Source organism: Parus major, chromosome 5 (genome assembly GCF_001522545.3).
Source record: "Parus major isolate Abel chromosome 5, Parus_major1.1, whole genome shotgun sequence".
NCBI lineage: Eukaryota > Metazoa > Chordata > Aves > Passeriformes > Paridae > Parus > Parus major.
The window spans coordinates 56,148,963-56,174,017 of record NC_031774.1 but is presented as its reverse complement, the minus strand read 5'-3'; the positions used below and the strand labels follow the sequence as shown (position 1 = coordinate 56,174,017).

At 46.9% G+C, this 25,055-nt stretch overlaps 1 protein-coding gene across 2 annotated transcripts in view; it reads left to right on the top strand.

Moving 5' to 3' along the window:
• Positions 1-24,668, top strand: part of PRKCH (protein kinase C eta) — a 113,293-nt gene extending 88,625 nt beyond the window's left edge. For both annotated transcript variants that reach the window (XM_015632185.2, XM_015632187.3), the window contains 4 exons: positions 4,664-4,802; positions 5,784-5,972; positions 22,093-22,236; positions 23,650-24,668. In XM_015632185.2, coding sequence (XP_015487671.1) covers positions 4,664-4,802; positions 5,784-5,972; positions 22,093-22,236; positions 23,650-23,796 — 619 coding nt within the window. In that variant the 3' untranslated portion in view covers positions 23,797-24,668. The remainder of the gene's footprint in view (positions 1-4,663; positions 4,803-5,783; positions 5,973-22,092; positions 22,237-23,649) is intronic.
• The last annotated feature ends 387 nt before the right edge of the window (positions 24,669-25,055 follow it).

The following is a 25,055-nucleotide window of genomic DNA, read 5'->3' as shown; positions in this document are numbered from 1 at the left end:
TTAAGGCTTTTTTTATAGTAATTATATTTTTTTTTTGCAAGTCAAGAGAGCATTGGTTTCATGTAAAATGAAGTATTTTTGTTTGGATGTTCCTTATGAATGCAAAGGAAAATGGGAAACATTATCAGCTTCATGTGGGTATTTAGGGCTTTACATAAAACTGAGACCTCCATCTGTTCTCCTCCTTATTTAATCAAAGTATGGGTTTAAATCTGTTGTCCACTGTATTTGGATCAAAGCCTCCAACTTGAAAACCACTGCCTTTTCCTTAGCTACTGTACCAACTGTGCTATTCTGCAGGTTGTTCATCTTTCATTCTCCTCTGTTGACGTTGGTTCATTAAAAACAAAACAAAACAAAAAACCCACAATGATTTTGGAGCAGGAGTTGGAAATGTGTATTACTTTGACTACCAGAGCAGGGAATAGAAACACATTTTTCTGCATCATGATGGAGACTGCAGTATTTTTGTGAAGTAAAATGACTTCAGCAGAAGAGGTGGAGAAAAATTAAAGTCTCATCCCTGTTTGCAAAGGGACTTGAACGCACATTTGCTCACCCAAAAGTGTTTCCAAGGCCTATATAAAGGGAAAGTTTTCCCCTTCAGAAAAGGCAGAGTTAGTCATTTAGCTAATTTCACATTTGGGGATTTTGTCTTTCATTATGTATTTTTTGAAAACCGTTTGGCTGGAGTTTTATGTTAGCCACACCTTTGTGGCTGGCACCCACAGCTTTATGACTGAGCGATTTGCATTGAGATGGGAACACCAGGCTTTAATGAGCTTTAAACTGCACCTTAGAGATTAGCAAACCTGGGATAACCTTGAGGGGCAGCAGGAAGCCAGTGTCTGCCACACTTGCTCCTCTGGATCCTTACCACAGGGTGATGAAACCAAAATAAGGGAAAAACCTGCCAAACTTCATCCTTTCAAATACAGTTCCTACATCAGGAGTGAGATGGTCAGAGCAGAGCGAGTGGCAGGTACGTGTATAACACACATTCCCTGGCAAAACTCCCTGGTGCAGGGAAATTGCATTTGACAGATGCTTTGGAAAAGGACCAGATCATCTGCAATTGTAATTTTGGTTTTTTTACGAATGTCAAACTCGAGCAGCAGATGTGCAAAGAACACCTCTCCCACTGAGTGACACTGAAGCAGCTCATTTTGTCATTTCTTCTGGGTCTAGACTAAACAAGGCCATTGAGCCAGGGTGCCCTAGCTGAAGGTGAGGACAAAGACAGCCTTTTCTGAGTCAGGATGAAGCCTGTTTTCCAGGGAAGGTTTGCCAGCAAAAGGCAGAACCTCAGCCGGACCTTAGAAACGCAGCCTCAGAAAACCTCTCTGCCGTTACTGCTTCATGGAACTGCTAAAAATATTGAATGGAAAATGCAAGTATTAAGGAAATGAGGTAGATTTGGCCTTTCTGAGCTGGATGGCTTCCAGTTTCATCAGCTTCCCGGAATCCTTGCTGCATAAATGAAGAGCTCCTTGTAAATCTCAGAGAACTGTCAGTGTTTTTCCTCTCATGTGGCCATGCTGGCTTATGGGGTTTGGTGCATGGGGAGACCTGTCAGCATCAAGCAGTGAGTTCAGAGCTCACAACTGCTGGGGTGGCTTGGGGGAAATGCTCAAACCACAGCTTTCCCAGGGTATTCTTTCACAGGGCAGCCAGAGAGAGCAGGCTCCAGAGGAGCCCGTGGCTGAGGCTGCCACTGTGCTGGCCCACGAGACCTGCCCAGAGAGGGAAATGTAGGATGATCTCCTGTCACTGTGCCGAGCAAGGAGCATTGAGCAGCCTTCTGTGGTCATGGGAGGTCCTCTTCTGAGATGATCTGCACGTAGCCAAGGGTCTGAGCAAGTGAGAGCCAGAATAACGTCACATTACAGGTTACGTGAAATAGAAAATGCAAGTGTTGGGTTTCACGCTGCTGGACAGAAGTCAGGAGGAGACAACAGACACTGTTAATGGGTTTAACGTGCAGTGTGGAGAAGCCAAGGGCTGGAGCTTTGCCTCGTGTGGTTAAAACTATGCTTACCCAGAGAGAGGCAGACAGTTTAAATTTAATGGCAATTACAGAGATAGAGGCTCTCTGGGATGACACTGCCAGCGCAGCGCTCTCGCACCTGCAGCACTCCTGCCATCTCAGAGCTGGGATGAGCATGGTGCAGGGATTTGGGAGCTCTGCAGCATGTCCTGTGGGGCAGAGGCTGGGAAGTGGCAGCGTGCCCTGGTGACGTGGTCAGCAGAGCCGGCCCAGCCCCGTAGCTGTCTCTTGCCTCTGCTCTTGCATGCCTGTGACTGTGTTTCTGCTGGCTCAGATGTAAGGATGGTGTATTTTGAAGTACTCCCAAAGCCTTCCAGGACGTGGTGGATGTTTCAGGGAACAGGAGAAGGTTTGCTAGGGGGATCTCCAAGTGAGTCCACCAAAATTCCCCTTCCAGCTGTATCTTTAGGGGCACACCACAACAGTCAGCACTGCCCAGGACCGAGAAGGTGTTTGCTGCATTTAAACACGAGCCAAGAATAAACTGTGCGTTCCAGCCACATCGTGGCAGATTCCTGAAAACAAGGCCTGCTTTTATGCTTGGAGGGCTTCCTTACCCTGCCAGGAACCACAGAGAAGAGCAACAGGAGCTTTGGCTGTAAACTACTGCTGAAGATGAGCTGTCAGGGGCAACCACACACAAGCCTCTCCCTGTGCTCGCCTAAAGCCTTTCCAGGACAAGCCTTTGCCCACATGCCACAGCCATCATTTGTGATTCTCAGAAAGGAAAAAATAAGTGTCTCCTGCTGAGCATCCCACCCAGAGCAAACACTGCAGCGTGAGACAGGCATGGGCACTGTCCTTGGCATCCAAATTTCACTGGCCACTGGGTAGCTTGTGGGCCTGCCAGGAAGGGCAGCAGTGTTGCAGAAGGCTTTTTGCTGGCTTGTGTTGCCAAGCCATCTTGAAGAGAGAGGATGTGTGATCTTGTGATTAAATGCAAGCTGGAATTCAGGAAGCTGGTGTTCAGCCTTTTCTCAGGGGGACAGAGGAAAATTTCTTAGCTTCCATCCTTCGATTTCCCATCCATTCAAAAGAGGCTAAGAATACTTTTCCTTATCTCTTTAGGAGAGGATGTGTCTCTGATTGTCTTACACAATGTGTCCTTGATCTTTCCAGTGCAGCAGTGTGGCTGAGGGAGGGCTGTCTGGAGTCCTGTGGCCTGTGGAAATGCCAGTGCACTACAGAGCCATCAACCCCCTGGTATTCACTTTAGGATCATAGATGGAGGATGAACAGGATCAAGCTAGATTCAGATTTCAGCTCAACCATAGGTTTTTATATTGACAGGGAGATGTCACCACCTACATTACCACTCTCCCTACTGTTCCCCCTTCCCAGAGAAATAAATATCCTGCCACAGGGCAAGATCCAGCATGAAGGGGCTCTGAGACCCTAAAATGTATTTAGTTTTTTGATCCTGATGTGGGCATCAGAGTGACTTTGAAGGTGGCTTTGTCAAGGCCTCACCTGTCACAGTGCTGCTGTGATGGCTCTGGACAGCTCATGGGCCAGCACCCAAGACAGTTCAGAAAATGAACTGTGACCTGTTTGTGCTGCTCAGAGCTCCATCAGAGCTCCTCTCCTGCATCTGCAGTGGTGCCTGGACCTTGTCTGGCAGCTGCAAAGCAGAGGTGCTACAAGCTGGTGTATTTTTAGGCAGGCATTGCCCAAGTCTGCAGATGACCCCGTTCTTTCTGGCTGTGTTCCTGCAGGCTATTCCCATGGGCAATCTCAAGGGCAGGCAAGCTGATAAGCTTTGTTAGGGCTCTGTCATTTTGGCAGCTCTGCTTTCAGTGAGGAGCTCCCGGGCTGTTAGAGGTTTTGTATTGGAAAACTGTCCCCCTGCAGCTTGTTGGGCTGCAGGTCTCTTGTGACAGTGACAAGGAGGTCCCCACTCCAGTGAGGGCTGTTGGGGATGTACTCTGCTTATATTAGTGCACTGCTGGAATTGAAACAGCTGGGAGGACTTTAAGACTTTGCCTTATGATGGAAGCATCCTGTGCTGCCCAAAGATTCCCCCTGCCCATGTGATGTGATGTCAGTAGAGAGTTTCTTCTCTTCTCAGCTTGGATAATGCTCTAGATGGGGTTTATCAGTCAGACTGATCACAAGGAGATCTGGGACTGAAGCCCCAGCACCTCAGGAGAGCAGGGAACATACTTTCCCTCTGCTGAGGCCTTGCTCTGCTCCCCAGCTCCAGTGTCTGCCCCAGTGCAGCTTTGCTGAATCTGAATGTGGCCTGTGTGCAGCATTTTGCTACATCACAACATCCTTACCCAATCTGACAGCTCTGGCAACCTCTGCTCCAGTGAGTCCCAGAGTTAACAAGCAGGAGCCCTGCCAGCCAGGCTTTTGGTGTGCTTGGAAACCCATGTGGGCAAACTCCTGCAGCACCTGCCTGCATTAAATGCCATTGGCAGAATGATGCTTCTTCCTCCTTCCCTTTTGTAAGAGATGAAGCAAAATAAATTCTCCTGCCCACCTTTTGTTTATTTCTTTATGATGATGAGGTTTGTCCAGGTTGCAGGTTGAGCTTCTGAGGCCTGGGATGGTGCCTGCATCTGTGTGGGGCTGCTCCAAGCACACAGTGACTCTGAATGATTCTCATTTTAGGGACCTGAAGCTGGACAACGTGCTGCTGGACTATGAGGGGCACTGCAAGCTGGCAGACTTTGGGATGTGCAAAGAGGGCATTCACGATGGCATCACCACAGCCACCTTCTGTGGCACGCCAGACTACATCGCTCCAGAGGTACAGAAAACCTTTCTTTGGTCAGGAAAATGGCCACCATGTGAAAAGTGTAGGTGAGCTTTGGAAATGACAGTGTCTCTGGCTTTGCCTTCTTTCATTGCTGAACTCAAGGTTTCCTCCTTAGATGCATTATCAGCCTCTTGTGAAGTAAAGTCTGAGTAAATCTTCAGGCTGCTGTATGCACCAAAATAAACCTATATTTTTCTATAGAAAATGTGAGGTGAAAAATGGAAATACAGCTGCAAAAATCTTGAGAGGCACATACAGATGCAGTCCCAGATTGATTTGAAAGGAGATTGAATTCTCCTTCATTACACAGTTCCTTTTTCTACCTCTTCACACTCCCTGTCATTCCCCAATCTCACTACAAAATTAATAAACACCTCTTTAAGGAACAGCTGCCCTCCAGATGTTGCCAGATGTTCTGACAAGGTTTCACATCCTTCAACACAATTGAGTTTCTGTCTGGGGTTGATGTTAGCACCATTCTCCCACACTCACACTGGTTCCCCTCTCCAGCTGAAAGCCTTACTGCTGGAGCCAGGTAGGTGTTTTCTTCCCAGGGCAAGGAGGAGGCAATGTCAGCTCACACATGTGGCTGCTCAGCTGCTTCTGAGGCTCAGCCAGTTTTGCTGGAGTGTCCCTTCTCCTCCAGCTCAACCCCAGCATCATTCTAAGGGCTTGCTTCCCAGGTGACCCAGTGTGGTGGTTTTTAGCACTAACTTCCCACTTTTTTCCCTTAAATGCCAAACTACCACACCCAGACAAGCTAATTCAGACTTGCTTAAAGCATCTGATGAACCTTTGTGCTGATCTGGGGGTTCCCAGAAGTGAGATCACTTTATGTTGCTGGACATCCACCAGCCTAACAGAGAGTGCTCCTAGCGAGAACTTCTGTATCACCGTTTCCAAATCCTTCTTTCCTCCCCTGCTCCGATATGAAGCTTCAGGGTTGGTGTTTCTTTCCTGTGTGTGCTGCAGATCCTGCAGGAGATGCTGTATGGCCCCGATGTGGACTGGTGGGCCATGGGGGTGCTGCTGTACGAGATGCTGTGCGGCCACGCGCCCTTCGAGGCCGAGAATGAGGACGACCTCTTCGAGGCCATTCTGAATGATGAAGTCGTCTACCCAACGTGGCTCCAGCAGGATGCAGTGGCAATCCTCAAAGCAGTGAGTTCCTTTGGCTGTTTGCTGTTTCTCCTAGCTTTCTCCAGCCTAATTCCAGCAAAAGAGAGCAGGGCTGGGATATTGACACATAGAAATCACGTGAGACCCTGACCCTGACCCTCTTCTTATCTCAGATTGAAGAGTAAACAGAAAAAACATACTGCCACACTTAAGTATGTTTGCATAGTTATGGCCTTTGTATGGTTTAGTAGCCAACTTGGCAGGCAGTGTGAGCCTGTCTGTGTGTCTGGGCATTCCCCTGCTTGCTTAATGATTGACAGTGTGTGGTCATCTCCCAGAACAAAAGCAGCAGGTAAATACAGGGTTTAATCAGTAGCAACCATATGGCCAAGAAGTAAAGGCTTCCTGATGATCCTCCCTGGTGATGCCAGTGTCCTCCAAGGTTGCTGCCTGTCTGCATGCAAAGACAGGGGTTTGATTTTTGTGTGTGGGGGATAAAAATGGATCTGTACAGCAAAGGGTTTGAGGAGAGCTGTTGCTGGTGTCACTCCGTCCTTGTCCTGCCATATATTCCTAACTCTTTCCATGAGTTATTTTATTCACATCTTTGCCTGGGACATGAGAATTAAGCTTTTAAGATTTTGGGCTGTGTGTGAGCCTAATGCACTGGATCTGCCTGGCTTTTCTGTAAAGAATCAAAAGGTGATTCTGTGACAGGAATGTTAACCTATCAACTGAGAGACCTAATTTGGCTGTTCTGCTACTGACTTCTTCCTGGCCCTCATCACATCACCAGATATCTCTGAGAACCTTTTGGAAAGAGAAGGAACAGCATATTCCCTTTTTTTGAGAAAGTACTGTGGACAAAGAAGCATTTAAGAGTGGATACCAGTAAATATTATGGTAATTGAGGATCTAAGAAGTAATTGGATAAGGTAGTAATTTATAGAAACTCATGGAGCACTGACCCAACGAATTGGGGTAGTCAATGATGGGACCATTTGAGGGAAAGAGGAGAGTTTTTAGTAGCTAAAATCTGAAAATTTCCTGCTGAAGGGTTTCTGTTGTATATGAGTCAAGCAACAACTTCCTTTAGCTGCAAATATATCTGATAAATTTTACAGAAATCAGCTGACAATGAAATCCACTCCTGGAGGAGTAAGAGGAGCTTTGAAATCACAAGTTGTGCTCAGAGTTAATTGTTTGTGATTCTGGAGGCTCTCTTGGGTCTTGGAAATAACTCACTACATATTTTAAATATAAACATGAACTTCAGACTCATTGCAGCTTCTGGAGCAGCGTTTATGTGGTTGAACTGGGACTCCCAAGTACCTCTTAAGTACCAATTCCTCTTCTGCAGTGACAAGTACTAGAGGAGTGGATTTGTTGCAGGTACATTGCATAATTATGAGATGGAGGTAAAATGTGGTCGTGTAGATGCTTGTTATAACAGGAACCTCAGGGTGTAATAAAATATCATTTGTGTTTGAGCCTCTTGATGAAATGAGTGTTTTCCTCATTCTGATAGGGCCTCCCAGAAACAGCCAGTGCAAGCTGCAGTCACCCAAGGCTGCTCTAGTTTGTGTTCAGAGCCTAAATTTTAACAGCTTAAGGTTCCTTCTGTGATTAACAGACAAGGAACATGATGAGGGGAACTGGAGGAAGAGGGCCAGAATCGAGGAGGGAGCTGAGAATTTAAATAGAAAGCGCTGAGCATCTCCAAAACCCAGTCAGTTCATTAACTGCTGGTTCCTTGCCAGACAAAATTCTCTCCAGCCCCTCTGCTTGTCTGCTGTATTATGTGTTGCTGGTGACAAACAAATGCAGTCAGAACTGCCTCTCTGAAATGCACATGCACTGCTCAAGAGAAGCACTACACTGTGTCTGCTCTGGGGGAAACGGCTGAGATTTGGGGCGTTCACCAGGAGTCTTGGGATTAACTAGTGGGAATTGACAACTGAGATGTTCACTGGACCTTCAGTTCCTCAGTGTGGCTGCTACCTGGAGGTGATTGCTGCATCTGATTCCACAGCACTGGTGATAGTTGGCTGCAGGCTGAATTTCTGCAGCTTCACAGTGGCTGCTGTTCACTGGAAGAGCTCCTTCCTCCCTCCTTTCCTTCTTACACTGAGTTCTAAAGAAGCATCAGAGCATGTTGGCTTTAGTGGGAAGGAAACATCCTATTAAGAGATTGTTTGGGGCTATAGATTAAAATGGAAGCCACACACAAAGACATGGATTTCTTTTGAATATAAACAAATGCTATCACTGTTACATTTTCAGTGTGGTGTTACATTTTCAGTGCACTGATAATGTTTGGTCAGTATTTTTAGGTGTTAGTATAACAGAGTGGTAAACCTGGGGGTTTTTTTGAGAAAGACAAGAGATTTTTCTAGCTGCTAAATATGTAGAATTTTTTACACACACTTTCTGATGCTAATATTTCTCTTAGATGCAGCATTATGACTAAATGATCATCTTCTAATTGCTATTCTGTTTCTCTCCAACAAAATATGCACTCGAGCTCTCTGATTTAGAGCTGTGACAGTGCTTCCTAACCATGATGCTGAGAGCTCTGGAAAATCAGCATCCAACTACTTCAATGACATAAATGATTGTAAGTAATTACATGGCATGGGAAGCCTGTGGACAATCAGGGAATTAAACCTGGATTCTCTTATATTGCAAGCTAAGGCCTTGGTAGCCTTAATAACTGGATTATCCCCTCACTAAAAGTTGTGGTGTCTAACCTTGAACAGGACTAGAATTCACCGAGTTTGAATGGTACAAAGCTCTGAATGAAAATCAAATTCTTCTGCTAGGAAGATGCACTTAGGTGTAGGTGCTTAGAGATGCTCTACAAATAGATATATCTAGGTTTAGAAAGCACTTGATCCAATTGCCTTTGTAAAGAGCTTCATTTTAAACAAGGATAGTAAGTTTCAATACTCATTTCACAGATGCTGTTGCCTCGTTTGGCTTTCATTTTGCATAATCGCATTTCACCAGTTTCCCCCATCAGAAACCAAGTGATTTCTGGTGATTGCACCCTGTTCATTTTTGCAGTTTCTTGATAATAACAAAACTATGTTCTTAGGACCTCATTTACATCACTGGGTGTTCCTGGAGGGTTTGTGAACACTGGTACCAAGGAAAACAAAACTAACCTCAGTGCTCTGGAACTTTGTATAGAATTGAAAGCAGAAATATTTGTGCTCCAGGAAAAAAAAGGTTTTTATCTGTTTCCCTTTCTAATGGTTTGGGTTTTTTGGTTTTTTTTTTTTCTTTGTCCTTGTAATTTCCCCTGAAGGGCTGGGGAGGGAGTAGGACAGAGGTAAATCAGCAGGGTTTGATGGAGTCACTATTCCCAGGGGAGGAAAGTTGAACTTCTCACTTGTGTACCCTGCCCTGTCTGAATGTGTCACTGGGAAATTCAGGTACTGATGCTTCAGGTCAGGAGAGGACTCAAACTGAGCTCTCCTCTGCTTGTGTGGGCAAGTCAAACGGGGCATGGATTAGCTTGTATGAGTAGTAAAAGTGCAAAAGAGGAGAATTGCTGCTGAATGGATTCAGACCACTTCAGCTTATTCTACACATAAATTTTCCTTTGATTTTAATTCCTGAAGGAAAAGGATTTCTCCATTGCCCTCCCTGGATGCAGTTACAAGGAGTTCATGGCACTTACAAGGAGCTATTGGGTTTGTGTGTGTCAAATGAATTCCTTCAAATACTCTTTGCCATCAGCTGACAGAGCAGTCACCAGGGTCTGATCATGGAGAGACTGAGAGGGAGAAACTGTGAGTGTGCAGAGAGCAGAGGCTGCTGCACCAAATCTCTTACAGGGAGACTGCAGCCAGAGATAACTTTGTTACAGCATATCAATATTCTGAATTTGTTAATTGTCATCACCAAAAAGTGCTGGAACAGAGAGGGGAGCTTTCCAGGCAGGCTGAAGCTTTGGGATTCAGCTGAGTGAAATGCAAAATGAAATACAATCCTCTTGCTTCCCATAAGCAGGCTGGGGTTTGGCAGCATGCTTCACTCACTCTGTGCATGGCTTTCTCAAAGGCAATCCAGCCACACTGCCTGGCTCACAGGCAGCTTAGTCTGAGGGGAGAATGGAGAGACACACTGAAAATCAGGTCTCGGAAGTTGGTGGCGTAATGGGAAGCAAATTCCCAGGGAAAGCTGCAGGGATTTTCCTTTCCAAGCATGGTTTCAGATGAGGAGAGCAGGGCTAAGCCTATTGAGTCACCCCACGGCCTGGTGATCTCAAGTTGCAGTGCTTGGCCCAAAGGCTTGGAAATTTGGATGAGCAATTGCAGCTTAGATGTTTTCACCCTCAGAGCCTGGTAACAGCAGGGGCTGGGAAGCAGCATCTCCCTAGGGAAGTGTTAGCACTGCTCTGCCTTCTACCCCCTGGATTTCCAAACTCCTGTCACAGCTGGCTTTGCTAAAGCCAAGGATGCCTCTTGGCATTTTTGTGCTAACCCCCAATCTTAATGAAGCTCTGAAACACTTCTGGCCTAGCTGAAATGCTCCCTTCAAAAGTGAGGCTTAGGCAGCCTCGCCCGTAGCTTTATATTTTGGGGACACAAGCGAGACTAAAGCCTGTTCTTCCTCCAGCTGGTTAAAGACATGCGTTTTGAGAAAAACACTTCTGGAGTTAAGAGAGTGGGCAGAAGTGGTTATATCCACCTCCAAGTGGCTTTTGTGTGAAAAATAAACACCAGACAAGAAAAGGGGAAGGTGCAGAGGAAATTGGCTGTGGTTTTAGCAGCCTGTGTTCTCTCAGCACAGGTGGAACGGCACCAGGGAGCCCAAATGCCCCAGGATTAGTGTGAAGAGTGAGAAGGGTGGGAAAGTGAAAGAGCTTGGCTGAGGGCAAGCATGAGAAAAATTGCATCAGCACTACAGTGCCAAGGGTGCAAAAGAAAAACTCGATCTGTGTTTCTAGAGAACAGCAGCCTGGAAGTGACTGAAAAGGCAAATGGTCTGGTTGAGTGAACTCTCTCCTGCTTTGTGTCACTGAGTTCCTTTTCCCCTCCCAGACACCACTGAGCCTTTGTTCTTGCAGAATTCTGTAAAATCCCCTTTTCACTGTCAGATTAACTCCAAGAGGCTGTCCTGTCTGGGAGTGTTGCTTCAGACCCAGCTGCAGCAATGACAGTGCTCTGTGGGCCAGAAAGAGCAGGGTCCTGCTCTGATTTGTGGTCCTGGCCTGTGTTTTATGGACTTGTTTCTGGCTGTCAGACCACAGGGTGAGGGAGCTGGGATTTCCTATGTGTATCCATGTGCATACATAGAAATAACTTCGGTGGAAGTTAGGAAAGTGTATTCATGTGTATGGTTTTCTTCTTCCCTAAGTTTGCAGCTGATACTAGGTGAGGAAAAACTGTATTTGAAGGGTACCTTCTTTTGTCCATCCTTGTCATGAAAAGGAGCAGTGTTTCCCATAATTTTTCAGGAATCCTAAATGATGATAAAGTGAGATAAATTTTATTACTATGTTTGTGTGTATGAGTTGAATCCAGGACTCCCTGGGAAGTACAAGTTGTCATTCCAATGAAATACTGAGGAGCTGCTCATGTCCCACGTGGCTAATGCACAGAGCAGTCCAGTTTGGCTGGATGCAGGATAACAGCTCCAGCAAAGCCCCTGGAGATTCAGGCTGTGCAGGCACTTAACATAATGGGCTGAGAAGGAAAGATTGGAGCGATCACAGAATGGTTTGGGTTGGAAGGAGCTTTAAACACCATCTAATTCCAACCCTCTGCCATGGGTGGGGAAACCTGCCACCAGACCAGGTTGCTCCAAACCCCACCCAACCTGGCCTTGAACACTTCAGGGATAATTCACAGCTTTTCTGGACATCCTGTGCCAGTTCCTCACCACCCCATGGTCAAGAATTTCTTCCTTATAGCTAGTGTATATCTCTTGTCTCAGTTTAAAACTGTTCCCCTTGTCCCTATCTGCCTGTGTAAAAAGTCCCTCTCCCTCTTTTTTATAAGCTCTATAAGGTTTTTATAAGCTTTAAGTACTGGAAGTGTCCACATGCAGATAAAAAAGAAAATTCCCTGGGACACTTCATCCAGGGCTTACTAAAGGAGAGAAAGCAAAGTGAGCCCTGAGCTGTGCTGTGGGAGCAGTGAGCTGCCCACCCTAAGGGTGCCACCCTGAGTGCCAAAGCCTCAGTGAGGACCCCTTGTTTTCTGAAAGGCTTTGTGGATGGTGGATTCTCTGTGCTGAACCAGACTGGCCCCCACCACTGTGGGCAAATTGAAAATGCCTTGATGAGGAGAGGAGGCAAAGGGATGGAGCTCTTACTGCAGAAAGAGTTAGAGGCAGATTTTTTAATGTAATCAAAACAAATAGCCTGCTGTGACAGAGGAGTGGAGGGGAAAGGGCTGTTTCCAAACTGCTGCTGAGGATGTCTGAATTCAGGAGAGGTGTGGGTGATCCCAGCTGCCTCCTTGCTGCAGCTGCTCGTCCCTGACATCAGCAGGAGGGCGAGGTCTTCTGGACTTGGGAGAAGTTTATTCTGTTGGTACTCTGCAGTTGTTTGGGGTTGAGCACCCCTGGGTAGGGGGAGGTCAGGAGTAGCTGTCACCAGCTCAGATACCACAGGGGTTTCTGCCTCCTCCCTGAGCACATCACTCACTATAACATCTGTGCTTTCTGCTGCCTTCATGCCTCACCTTTTCCCTAAGTCCTGTGCAGTCAGTTTGGCCCCTGTGTAAACTTGACCAAACCCCAGTGTTTGTGCTTCCCAGCCCTCTCCTGAACACCTCCAAGGAGTGAAAAGAGGCAGCCAGATGCTGCTGATGTCCTTGTGTCATCCTGCACAAGTTGGGTCTCCCCTTTGCATTTGTATCCTGCTGATCTGGGTCAGGTTCTTCCTTTCCAAGTGACAGAAAAAGGCAGATAATCTGTTTCACATTCAGCGCTGGAATAGGCAGAATGAACTTGTTTCTGAATGAACCAGATGTATTTTTGAGGCAAAGTTCAAAAGGAAAAGGGACAGCACGATGGTGGACCTGCTGAAATCAAAGAGGGAGCTGGATGAGCTCATTGCTTTATCCTCAGAGCTGAGGAGCCTGCTAACAAAGGCAGATAGATATTAAAAGTGCCTCCAAATGCCAATAAATTATTCTCCTTGGCATCTCTTCAGAGCTGGCAGTCTCCATAAATTCTCTTGCACAATTTGATTAAGCTTTGGCTTTCAGAATGAAGCTGATATTTAAACCTCTCTGTGAAGCTCCGTGCTGGATCTGTGTACACATTTTTCCTTTATTTTGTTTGTCAGAAATGCTTTCATCTTGCATTTCCTGGTTGGCTCCACAGCCACTGCTGCAAAAGCAGGGCTTTAGAGCCTGTTGTTTCCCAGCTGGGGAGGAGTTCTGCAGTTTTAAGTGATCTCTTGCCTAGACTTTTTCTGCCATAAACACACCGTGGTGAGGTGACAAGGCTGTGCCCCACCACAGGTTCCTTCTTACCTAATTTGCCTGCACTTGTACATCCATATCTGTAACTGCTGTCTCTCTCCTAATTCTCAAACAACAAACAGCTTTCCCCAGTGATTTTAATCTCTTCTGTTGATTGATCACACCCCTTTCTTCAGCACTTCTCTTCCCTACAGTGATAGTCCCAATCTTCTGAATAATTCACTCTGGAAGAAAACTACAGATATCTGTATAGAGTTTGCCAAGGCCAAATTAATCTTGAAATAGTCATTAGGTCTTTTACCATTCCCTTTCCAACAGGCTGAAATTAGCTTCTCACTTAAGTCTTCAGCGTGCAAGCTCAGATTTACTTCAGAAAAAGCTCCTAAACCAGCCTGTTGTAACATCAAGTGTGACTCATCCTCCTCTTTCCTGCCAGGGATGGGGGAAATGAAGGTGTATTCATAGTGCCAACATTGTCTTCCCCATCTTTTTTTTCCTCCTCACTCCCTGGTGCTCACAAGGAGCAATTCCCGTGTCTGAGCCTGAGACTTGTGGCCCAGGTTCCTTCCTCAGCTCTGCTGTATCTAAACTGAATTAAAGACCCACAAAAGGGGTTTGGTAAAGTCCATTAAAATCCAGCCTTGTGGTGAATCCTAAGGATTCCCTTGAGAACCTGGGTCCAACCTGGCATGGGAATGATTGCTGTATGATGGGGCCAGCTCTGGCTGTGCAGCCCCTGGCTGAAGGGGCCAGTCCATCTAGCTGGGAGGTCTTCACACTGTGATAGAGGGAACAAAACTCTGACTGAGCTACCCAGGGCTTTAGGTCTTACTCATCCTTGCAGCTTTGAACTTTATGACATGCTGTGTCTTTTCAGGAACTTTAAAATTAAAAGAATTGAAATATAACCAGGACTACAAAAAAAGGCTCCTTTGAAGTATTTTTTTTTTCTTAATTGGACTTTACAGGTTTGTTCAGGGCACTTTAGTCCCCTTTGTACTTGGCCCTATGTAAATAGACCACCCAGGGTTGTGTAACAGATTCCCAGTTCCTCTTGACAGGACTATCAGAAAAGGATTAATTGTTTTTCCCTGCAACCCAAGGGAGATTTTACTCCTGCTTAAAATGAGAGCGGGATCATGCTCCCAGTCTGTTAATAAGTGTGATGCTCATTTTTCCTTCATGTTTGTGCTACTCTGATTGATGTATTGATTTAGTAATGGACCTGCATTTCCCCATGCTGTACCTGTAGCCTGACTGCAGTAATTGAAAACCAAGAGCAGGATTTTGATATTGTCTGAGCAGCCCCTGCAGCTGGTGACCTCTGTGGGGGTGACTCCTCAGTTCCTAAAGCACAGCCTGGGTCAGTCATCCTGACTAAAACCTTTGTCAAGTATTCCATATAGCCAGTGACTGAAGTTAGTGTCTACTTATTATTACTAATTACAGAAGTACCAAGAGCAGAAGTGTCAAAAATCCCTAGTTATCCTCAGGGGCCAGTGCACTTGATACTTGTGGCCTTTTTATTCTGCATTAGTGTTGATGAGTTAGTTGTTGATGGGTGGGGAGAGGCAAGGAAACAGGTAGATTTTAGCACAGTGAGGAGGTTTGTAGCTATTCAGGCAGCATTTCATTGTGGCAGTCAGCAAAGTCTCATCACTTTACACCACTGGGAGATCCGGAGCCAGATGTGTCTGTCCCACATGGGAGTTGCTCTGTCCACCTGGGTTTATTTTGCTAGTCAGCCCACCTTGGTTTATTTTGCTATTCTCTTGCTCAGCACTGTTTTCAATCCAGTTAATCCTTCTTGCTCCCTCGAGCTCTGTCTGGGCAGCATTGAGCAGCCATTTCTGCAGCAGGGGAAAGGGAGATCAAATTTATCTGCTTAATACCCACTGCACTGACATTTTGTCCTCCTTGCCTGAGGCTGGCACACTGGACATGTGACTGCTGTCATGCTTATTGTTACAGTCTTCTGGCTTTTAGGGAGCTGGGCTGAAGACTTGTTTTTACCTCCCTTCCCCTTTTTATCTGGAAAAGGAGATAACAGATATTTCACACTCTGTCTCTTCCTCCCCCCTCTCCTTAAAATGCTTTCAGGGCAGTCTTGGACTTCTGAACCCTGGCCCTGTGCTTGCTGGACCTTCTCTGGACTGAAGGATTTCACCTGCTCCCAGTTTTGTGTGGGCAGGACTGCAGCTGGGGGTACCCATGCCCTGTGGGGTCACATCATGGCTCAGCACCACAGCAGATTGCACTGGTAGCAATCAGGGCTTCCAGCAATTGATCCCTCTGTGAGCAGGAGAGGAGCAGAAACACCACGTGGCCTCTTAAGTCTGCTGTCAGAGCAAATCCTCAGATGAATCAGAGGTGGCATTTGAGAGAGGCACGGTCACTCCAGGCCTGCTCTCAGCAGCACAGTGCTCAGGGAAGGTCGAGAGGATTCCAGCCTCCAAGTGCCTGGCTCACACCCACAGCCAGGCACTGGCTGAGCTGCCCGAAGTGCAAGGACTTCCATGGGACAGCTCTCTGACCACACCTCTCAGTGCAACTGGGCTGTACTTCACCCTCACCTCCTGTGACCCACTCGTGTGTGCAAGCCCTGGGTTGGTCTTGCATGGAGAAAATGAGGCACATTTGTGAGCATCACCTGACAGGACTGGGGTGGAGGTTGATGAGAGCTTTGCCCAGGAGAGCGAAAGACAATTCTGGCTCAAAATGAGCAGCTTTTTATATTAAAAAAAAAAAAAAAAAAAAAATTTAAAAAAATTTGCTGGCTTCCAGTCATTAAAAATAATACAGGCATTAACAGACAGAGCCATAGAACCATCTTTCTTCTCCTTTGTTTGAGGGCTAATGACACCCCAGACCGTGGGTTTGTTTGCCTTACATAATAGGCAGCCAAACTGTTTTCAGCAGCTGCAGCATTCAGTCAAGAGATTCATGGAGGGAAGCCTTAATTAGAGTAATTGCTCTATTTATATAATGATTCCCTTTTGTCTCAGATCAAATGAATCTTTGAGAAATCTTATTTCCTTTCCAGTTAATTTCTGCCCTGTTAGTTTAGCTCATGAATCTTAATGAAGAGAAGCACCTTGGGTATCTCCTGATCTCCTGCTCTCCCTCGTTACTGGAGGAGAGGCTGTGGGGCATTAATCTCCTGTGCTGCTGCTGCTACTGCTGCTCTTTACTTTGGTACCAACATGGGAGAAACACCAACAGGCAAATTTTAAAACCATAAACAGGGAAATCTTCCATTCTTTTAACAGTTTGGCTTGCCTATTACACAGCCACAATTTGAGTAGGGGCCCTGTGAGGCATGGGGTGTGATGCAGAGGAGGTGACACTGAGGTACTGCCATCCTCTCTGTGACAGGCTGCCCTTGGGCTCCTGGCAAAATAAAATGATGAATTTTTCTTATTCTCTGTTCCCTGCCTGTATGATGGGGAATATCCTCCCTCTCTGCTGTGGGCTTGTGTTTGAAAGATGAGCTCCTGGGACACAGGCTTTCTCTCACGGGGTAAATACACCAGAGTCCTGGTGGGAACTGGTGTGTCTAAAAGGCTCTTTAGTACAAGAAAGAATGATTTCTTTCGTGTCCAGATGGCTGACAGTGTGAAGGGACTGGCAGAGCAGAAAGTTGTATTTCTCTTCCTGAAGTGCAGCCCTCCTGTGACAGGATGGAGCCTTGTTAATGTTTTCCTAGAATGTGATGCAAACTCACGTAATCTGTGATATTACTCATGAAATTAATTGTCCTGATGCAAATAATGCATACATCAGTTGTGTAAAGCCGATCAGGGATTCCAGTATTGAGAAAGGAGACTTGTAATTCAAGGAAATTAAAGCAAGGAAATGGCTGGTTTGTGCAAACATCCCTGCAGTGACTCCCAGGCTGTCTGATTTGCAGACTCAGCCTCTGGAGACAGAGGTTGTAATGCTGCATGTCAGCAGCGCTGGAAGAGTCCACTACAGCCTTGCCCAGTGTCCTAGGAGTCCTGGAGCCCTTTCCAGCATGGGCTGAGCTGTGGGTGAAGGGGAGGACCAGCACAGATCCCCCTCACCTGCTGCAGGCTCAGCTCCCAGGGCTGCCCCAGGTTTTCCCCAGTGGCTGACACTGCTGTGGCAGCATTTTCTCCTTGTAACTTCACGGGCCCTCTGTGGACTAAACCCCAGCTTTTAATTTCTTGTCATGGCTTGCTGCATTTTCTCTCAGCAAAGGTTTTCAAATGATCTCGTGAAGTCATGGTTTTGGCTCGTGCCAGCAGCTGGTTTTTGCTGTGGTGCTGCTGGGAGGGTTAGCTGAGGTCAGGGAGAGCCTTGCTCCAGTTTGCTGCTCAGCAAACTGGTGTAGCCCAAAGGATCCCAGTCTGAGGATGCTCCCAAGGGGCTCCTTACCCTGGGAATGGGATAATTTCCCATGGCTGGATGTGGTCACAGAGCAAGGGCTCGACAGCCTGGTTCAGGTTGGAGCTTGATAGTGTTACTATTGGTTTTGCTGGGAGGCATCTTGGATTTGGGTTTCTTTTTGTTCAGGAACATCTCTGGTTTGCCTTGTTGTTGTTACTGTTAATTTTTTTATTTCTTTGTGTTTCTTCATTTCTTCATCTGTGTGCCAGAGGCTGAGGCTTGTGCTGCATTCATGGTTATTGTGGAAAAATAGAGATAATTAAGTGTTAGGAGATGAGATCTTTCCACAAAAAACTTTCTGCTGAGCATCTCTCACTACCTGCATTGGAGGGTTGAGCTTGGAAGGACATTGAGTGCTATCAAAGCTGTGAAGCAAGTGTCCAACTCTGGCCTTCCCAGGAATGCCAGCAACAGCCAACACTTTGTAAGACATTTTCCAGCTGTTTCTGAGTGCAGCCAAGGGGATCATGGGGCAGAGGAGCTGCACTTCTGAAAACCTTTCCCCTGTGTGTGCAGAGGACAGTGTCTGTGCAGTCATGGCACATCACCCCTCCTGCTGCACAAGAGCCTCTCACGTGGCCAGGACAGGGGCATGGGCTGCAGGTGCTCTTTTCAGAGATGGAGATTAAGCTTGTAATGAAGTTTTTCAGAAATCTTGAGCTCTTTGCTTTGCTGAAGTGCCATCAGACAGCAGAGACAGCATGAGATGGTCGGCCAGATGCTGCCCTGCTGCAGCAGAGAAATGTCAGTGCTGCCTCAGGCAGGGAGGGAGCAGGATTCATGGGTTTTGGAGCCTTTGAGAAGTCATTGGAGTCCTTTGGTATTTTCTGCCTATTGGGCAACACAAACTGAAAATTCATCCATTTCTGTGTCAGTGCAATAATTCCTGGTGAATTCAAATAGTGTTTGAGAGGCTTTGTTATTAATTTTAATAGAAGCGGGCTTCAAAAATTTCTTTCTGTCAATTTATATACATCTTGTAGCAAAGCAGGCAACTGTTCCAAGTGCAGAACATCAGTGCTGTCTCTGCTGGAGTCATCATTTGCACTCCTGCTTTTCAGCCCACATAAAGACTGGAGCCTCTTCCCAGAGAAGCACTGCCCCTTCACCAGGCTGTGATGGACCTGCTGCCTCCAAAACTCACCAGGAGATTTTATGTAAGGGAGGAGCAGCCATGGCCAGCCTGTGGTTTTCCATCACAGCCCCTGGGTGCAGAGGTGTGTGTGCATCCACAGGAGCTGCCATGGTGCTGCACTGCCCAGAGCACAGGGCTGTGCTTCACATGTCACTCTGCTCAGATCCCCATCCAACCTGACCTTGAGTTCTTCCAGGGATGAGGCATTCTCTGGGCAACCTGTGCCACATTTTTGCTGAAGAAGAACAGTGTGAGTTTTCCATGAACAGGGAGCCTCTTCACCCTGTGTTCATACTCTTGGTAGAGTGCATGGTCTTTAATTCACTTTCAAGGTCCTGCTAGCCTGTGTTGAGTGCTTCCTGTACCTGGGAAACGGGCTTAGAGAGTCCTCTCCAGAGAGGTTTATGATGCTGTGGGGTCACTGCAGCCCCTTGTGCTTCACAGCCCTGTTTTTACAGAGCCAGACAGGCAGCAGCACTGAGCACAGGTCAGCTCATTCCTGTTGGAGGCAAGGAATAATTCAGAGGGGTTTTGTGGAAGCCTGGTTTCAGGAGCCATCCAGCAGTGGATGGATTTGAATCCTTCACTCTTCTGCTTCCTTCAGGCATCCACTGTGGGATGGATGGTGCCTAGAGTTATCAAGCTGAGGTTTCCCAATCTCTGGGCCCAGTGGACAAACCAGAGCTGGCCACTCAAATTTGAACAGTTTTGGTTTGAATGTTGTTCTACTCTTTTAGACCTCAAAACAGCCCACCTTAAGGGATGGCCTTTGCCTAATCCCTAACAAAAAGGGTGTTTTAAGCAGCCAGGAATGAATTTATGTTGGCTTTTCACTTGTTGCATTGGATGCCTTTGCTTGGTGCAGTTTTGGCATCACATGGAATACATCAAGCAAATAGGAATGCAAACACACTTTTATATCTGAACTGCTCTGGAAATGGACAGTTGGGTTCAGGTTTTGGTCTTATATGGCTGGGCATGAATGGGAACCCAAGCAAAATGTGTTGCCAGTCCTTTTCAGAGTTTATTTGCTTTCATGATTATTTTTTCCCTTTCCATATTTAACAGAAGGTTCCTGGTGTAATGGAGGTGGTGGTAGGGCAGGAGCCAGGAGACATGTGATGTATTCCCAGATCTTTTCTCCATTTTTTTCTTACCTTTTTGGAATGTTTTGGTCTATACCACTCCCAGCACCAGCAAGCTCTGGTGCTGTTTGAGCTTTCTAGGTGTTCCAGCAATGCAAATAAGAGCTAGTGAACTGCAGATATCCATCTCTGGGGACAAAAAATGAATTTCTAGAGGAAGACAGGGTTGCCAGGAGGTTTCTGGTCTGTTTTGCAAAACAAAGAAACCTAGTTCAAGATTTGCAAAGGCTTGTCTGAACCAGGCCTCTCAGAGATTCTGGCTTGACCCTTTTCTTGTTTGGAAACCAAGCTATTTCTGGGGTTATCACTGTCCCACAGAAATGTTGGGGAAGTCTCTTGGGAAAAAAATTGTTGAAATTCTGCTGGTAGAAAGGGAGAACAGGCTGGAAGGGTTGGGGAGACACAGAAGTTCTTGTCCTTGGGCCTGCCCCTGGAAATGCTGCATCCCCAGAGGCCGAAGAGTCCAGAGGAGGATGGGCAGAGCCCAGCTGCAGCAGCTTTGTTCCTGTCCTGGTGACTCCTTGTACAAATCTGGGTGCACTCGGCAGCTCTTTCTCCTGATGTTTTGGGTGGAGTGCTGGAAAATGGTTCCACTGTGGGGAATCCTGTGGCAGCACATGACCTCAAAGGGCTCAGGGGGTCAGGGTGGAGCTGGGGGGTTTGTGCTGATGCCAGCAGAGTTTGGGGTCCTGCAAGGAGTCAGCTAAAGATGCCCCATTTTCTTTGTCCCCATAGCCCCCTCAGAATGGGGTGTTGGGGAGAATTCTGTAAATCAGGCAGTCATCTTTCTCCTCCCCACCTTCTCACTGGATGGGGAATGACTAGGCCTTTTATCCACTTATCCTAGGGGAGTTTGTAGCTTGTGAAAGGCTCCTGCAGTCAGAATGAAGTTGGTCTCTGGCCGCACCTCCCCTTCTTTTCATTTCCCCAGTGCTGAGATGCAGCAGACTTGGCCATTCCCAAAACAGTGACCGATTGTCTGGTTTGGCTGGTTCAGCTGTTTGCTAAACATAATGCTCTTTCATCTTCCAGGAAATTGTCTGGACACCTCCACCGGAGTGTAGCTTGCTTTATGCTGCTGTTTCAATAGGCAAATAAAAGCAGCTATTTTCCCAGTTTAAACATAACCTGATTTCTCCAGTGAATTTAGAAATATTCAAGAGAAGGGGAAAGATTGTTTATTACTGAATTTTCAAGAACTGTAATCCTAAATTAACAAGCCAACCAGCTCTTTTCCTTCCTGAGGAAAAGATTCTCCTCCTCCCCTTTAAGAATATCCACAGCACTAACACTTCATCATTTTCATCAGGACCTAAAGGCACCCACCAGGGCCCTCTCACACCATTCTGTGTGATGTATGGATTTCCTCATTGCTCCCTGGCAAGTCAGGGCACTTTGGCTGAGGTTTGAGATTTCTTTTTGCCAGCAGCAGAATAAAAATGTTACAAAATGAAATCTTTTATTGGCGTTTCAGCAGCGAGAGAGTCACCTGTCTGCTCTCATCAGCTCAGGGTCAGAGGGCTCTAAAAGCCAGAGCCTTGCCCGTTTTCCTCTGTTTCCTGAGATGACAGGAAGGGAAGCGTAGGCATCTGGCAGTGCTTCAGCAGGGAGAGGTTTAGGAAAAAGGCACAGCTCAGGACTGACTCCGGGCCAAAGCCTGGCTGGCTGCTGGGCGGCGTTTGAGAGCAAGCTGGTACTCCTGAGAAATTAACACAGAAACAAATAATGACCAAACGCACTGGGCAATATCTGTAATATTGCCAATGATGCAAGTCAACTTTCTTAATGTGGTAATCAAGGATTTCACCAAAAGCAGAAGGACCAGGGAGAAATACACCCCGACTTCTTCCTCTGGGGAACGAGTCAAGTTCCTTGCAGGCGTTTCCATTACAAGGAACTTGAGAAGTCCGGCCAGCAACTGGGTTCAACAGGAAAGCTGAGGACAAGCTTTTGTGTGCCTGCTAATGGGTCCCTCTCCCGTGGCCGTGGCGGATGGGAGGGAACAAACAGCCCTTTCTGTTTTGCAGTTCATGACAAAGAACCCCACGATGCGGCTGGGCAGCCCCGGGCTGGGCGGCGAGAGCGCGATCCTGCGGCACCCCTACTTCAAGGAGCTGGACTGGGACCTGCTGAACCAGCGGCAGATGGAGCCTCCCTTCAGGCCCCGGATTGTACGTGGGGAGAGGGGCTGGGGAAAAGGGATCCCTCGGGATTCTTTCCTCTTTTGGGCTCTATAAGCAGATTTGTTCCTGTGAGACGGGAAAGAGGTGAAGGAAGGGAAGTGAGGCCTCTGGCCCTGGCTTGGCTGCTGGCTGGCCACCTGGTTAGCCACCTCTTTTCCCCTCCATGCTGGATTTTCAAAGGCAGGTCAGTGAAAAGATGCAGATTCATAAAAGCATTTGCAGCAGGTTAGGCACTCAAGTACCCTTTGGCTTGCCCCAAAGATAAAAGAGGGTAAGTAATCCTCATCCTGCTCACTCCACTCACCCCTCCACTGCAGGGTTGTCTCTCCCTTGTCTCTGTGTCTGTTCAGTACCCAGCACAGTGCTCCCTGCTCAGGCCACCATCAGTGGGTGCTTCACTGGCAGACAGGCTGCAGAGGACACAGTGCTGTCCCCAGTGGTGCCACACAGCCCTAAGGATGCTCTGACAGAGGAGCGCTGCTCTTCACGGCCAGCCTTTCCAGGGCTGTCGTGTGGCTTCCCTGTCTTCCAAGTTATTGCCTGGGGTGGCTTGTCTCATGCTGTGGTTACTCTGCAACCTCTCAGTGGCAGTGGTCCACCCAGTCCTGCTCCCTGAACACTGGGTGCAGGATCAGGTACCTGCGGAGGTGTGACGGCTCAAAAGTAGAATCTTGAGTTGCCCCTTAGCCTGAATCAAAGGCTAAGGGAGCCTGCTTAGTCTGCCATGAGTTGAGCAGGATCTGGGAATGTTTGACTTCAATGTCAATAAATTTTATTGACCTCAATGTCAATAAAATATCTTGCTCTGGGTGCAGGAAAAACACACGCCTCATGAAAATGTGCCACAAACCCGGTTTGTGTGTGTGCATTCTAAACAGCCCCACTCTGTGGCACACAGCAAGGAATCCAGCACCTGGAGGCCAGCCATTTGTCTTCCCACGGCCCAGTAATTCAGTATTGTGCAAGTTTATAAGTTTAATCGCTGGCACTAAGAGGAGTGTCCTCCCCCCCTCCCCAAAACCCAGCTGGAACACTGCAGATAAGGAGTCAGCCAGTTGGGAACACAACTGATAACTGCACGGGGTCTGTGCAGACACTTGAGGGGAGGGACTGATTTATGTGCCCTGCCCTGCCATGTCTGGCCAGGGAAGCCCCCAGAGTTGCTGTCAGTTAAATTGGAGAGGGGGTTCCCTGTCAGAGACCTTCAGAGGCTGGAAAAGGCTTTGCTGTGTAAGAAGTTCTGTGGGGGCAGCTGCTCCCAGTCCAAGCCCAGAAAAGGTTCTCAGTCAGCTCAGCCTGGGTTATGGAAGGGATGGTTCAATGCACTCAGATGCAGAACCAGGATCAAGCAGATGATACACACTTTTCATGTGTCTTTCCTTTGTGTTTTCCATTTGACAGAAATCCAAAGATGACGTGAGCAACTTTGATCCAGATTTTATAAAAGAGGAGCCCATCCTGACCCCCATTGAAGAGGGGATCCTTCCAATGATAAACCAAGATGAATTTAGAAACTTTTCATTCACCAGCCCAGAACTGCAGCAATAGTTGTGGCTCTGGAGAAAGGTTGCTGAGAGGACTGGGAGGAAATTAAGTGAAAACCAAGTTTACCAGTAATTTCATTCTCAAGGAATAGCAGTGCACTGACTTGCACGATACAGCAGCACCACTGTCAATGTTACCTTAATGTGAAATTGAAACCTTCCTGTGTTTGTAGGACTTCTGCAGCTCTTGGATCAAATATTGACAGGGGTGGAACAAACATGATATTGTAAATAGCTGATGCAGACAGAGCATTGGATGCTGAGCTGGTTGGCTCAGCCTGAATGTCACCGCTTGCAGTGGATTCGAGGAGTTGGCATGAGCATGAAACAAGTGTCTTGCAGCCCTGAGCCAAACAGACTTGTTACAATGCTGATTGTTTGCAAGACTCTTTTGAGGAGTCCCAGCACTGCCCAGTGTTTTGGAGACGTGATCCAACATCCCGTGGTCTGACTGAACCAGATGTTCCTACTGACTTTACCTGTTTCCTGCAGTATTTATTTTTTTCCAAAGCACAAATAGCTCTCTGACACTGGGTTCCCATGTGAAATATTTCATTGTGCTGACTAGCAGAAGAAAAAAAAAAAAACAAATGCCCTGTGCCCCACACAGATTCTTCCAAATCAAAGGGAAGTCATGTGCTTGTAGTGTTTTACTCTTTGTGCGTGTTGAAAAGTTTTAGTGTTTGCATTCTGTGAAATGCCTTTTTACATCATGCATCTTCAATGCTCCTTTCTTTGCCTCCCAGCTATTTTCAACTATAATGTAACTTGTTGTACTGTTTATTTAGGCCCTTTCTATTTAATTATGTTACACAGAGCCCCTTTTGTGGGTTTAGTGCCTCATTAAAATTTTGATCCAAAGTGGTAGCACTTAAATGATTTGTAGCATTATTGCAATGGGAGTTGCAGAGCTGGCCAGCTGCTTGAAAGCTGAGTTGTCAACCAACAGGTAACACAAAAGGACAGCTTTTCTCCCATGAGAGTGCTAAACCTTATCTAAAGGTACAGAGTGACTTGGTTTGGTTTGGATTTAAGAGCTCATTACTCACAGGGCACTTCTTATCGGTTACATCCTCAAGCTTCTGCCACAGGCAGACTGAGATGATTTTTCAGTGCAGATTTCAGAACCCAGATGCTCTGGGAGATGTTTCTGTGCTTTTTCCTGTTCTTCTGGAAGCTGGATGATTTTTCTGTAGCTCCTTGGCATACCTTTGCACTCTTTGCTGGGCTTGAAGCTGTATGACAGGTTTGTAGCCTCTTCCT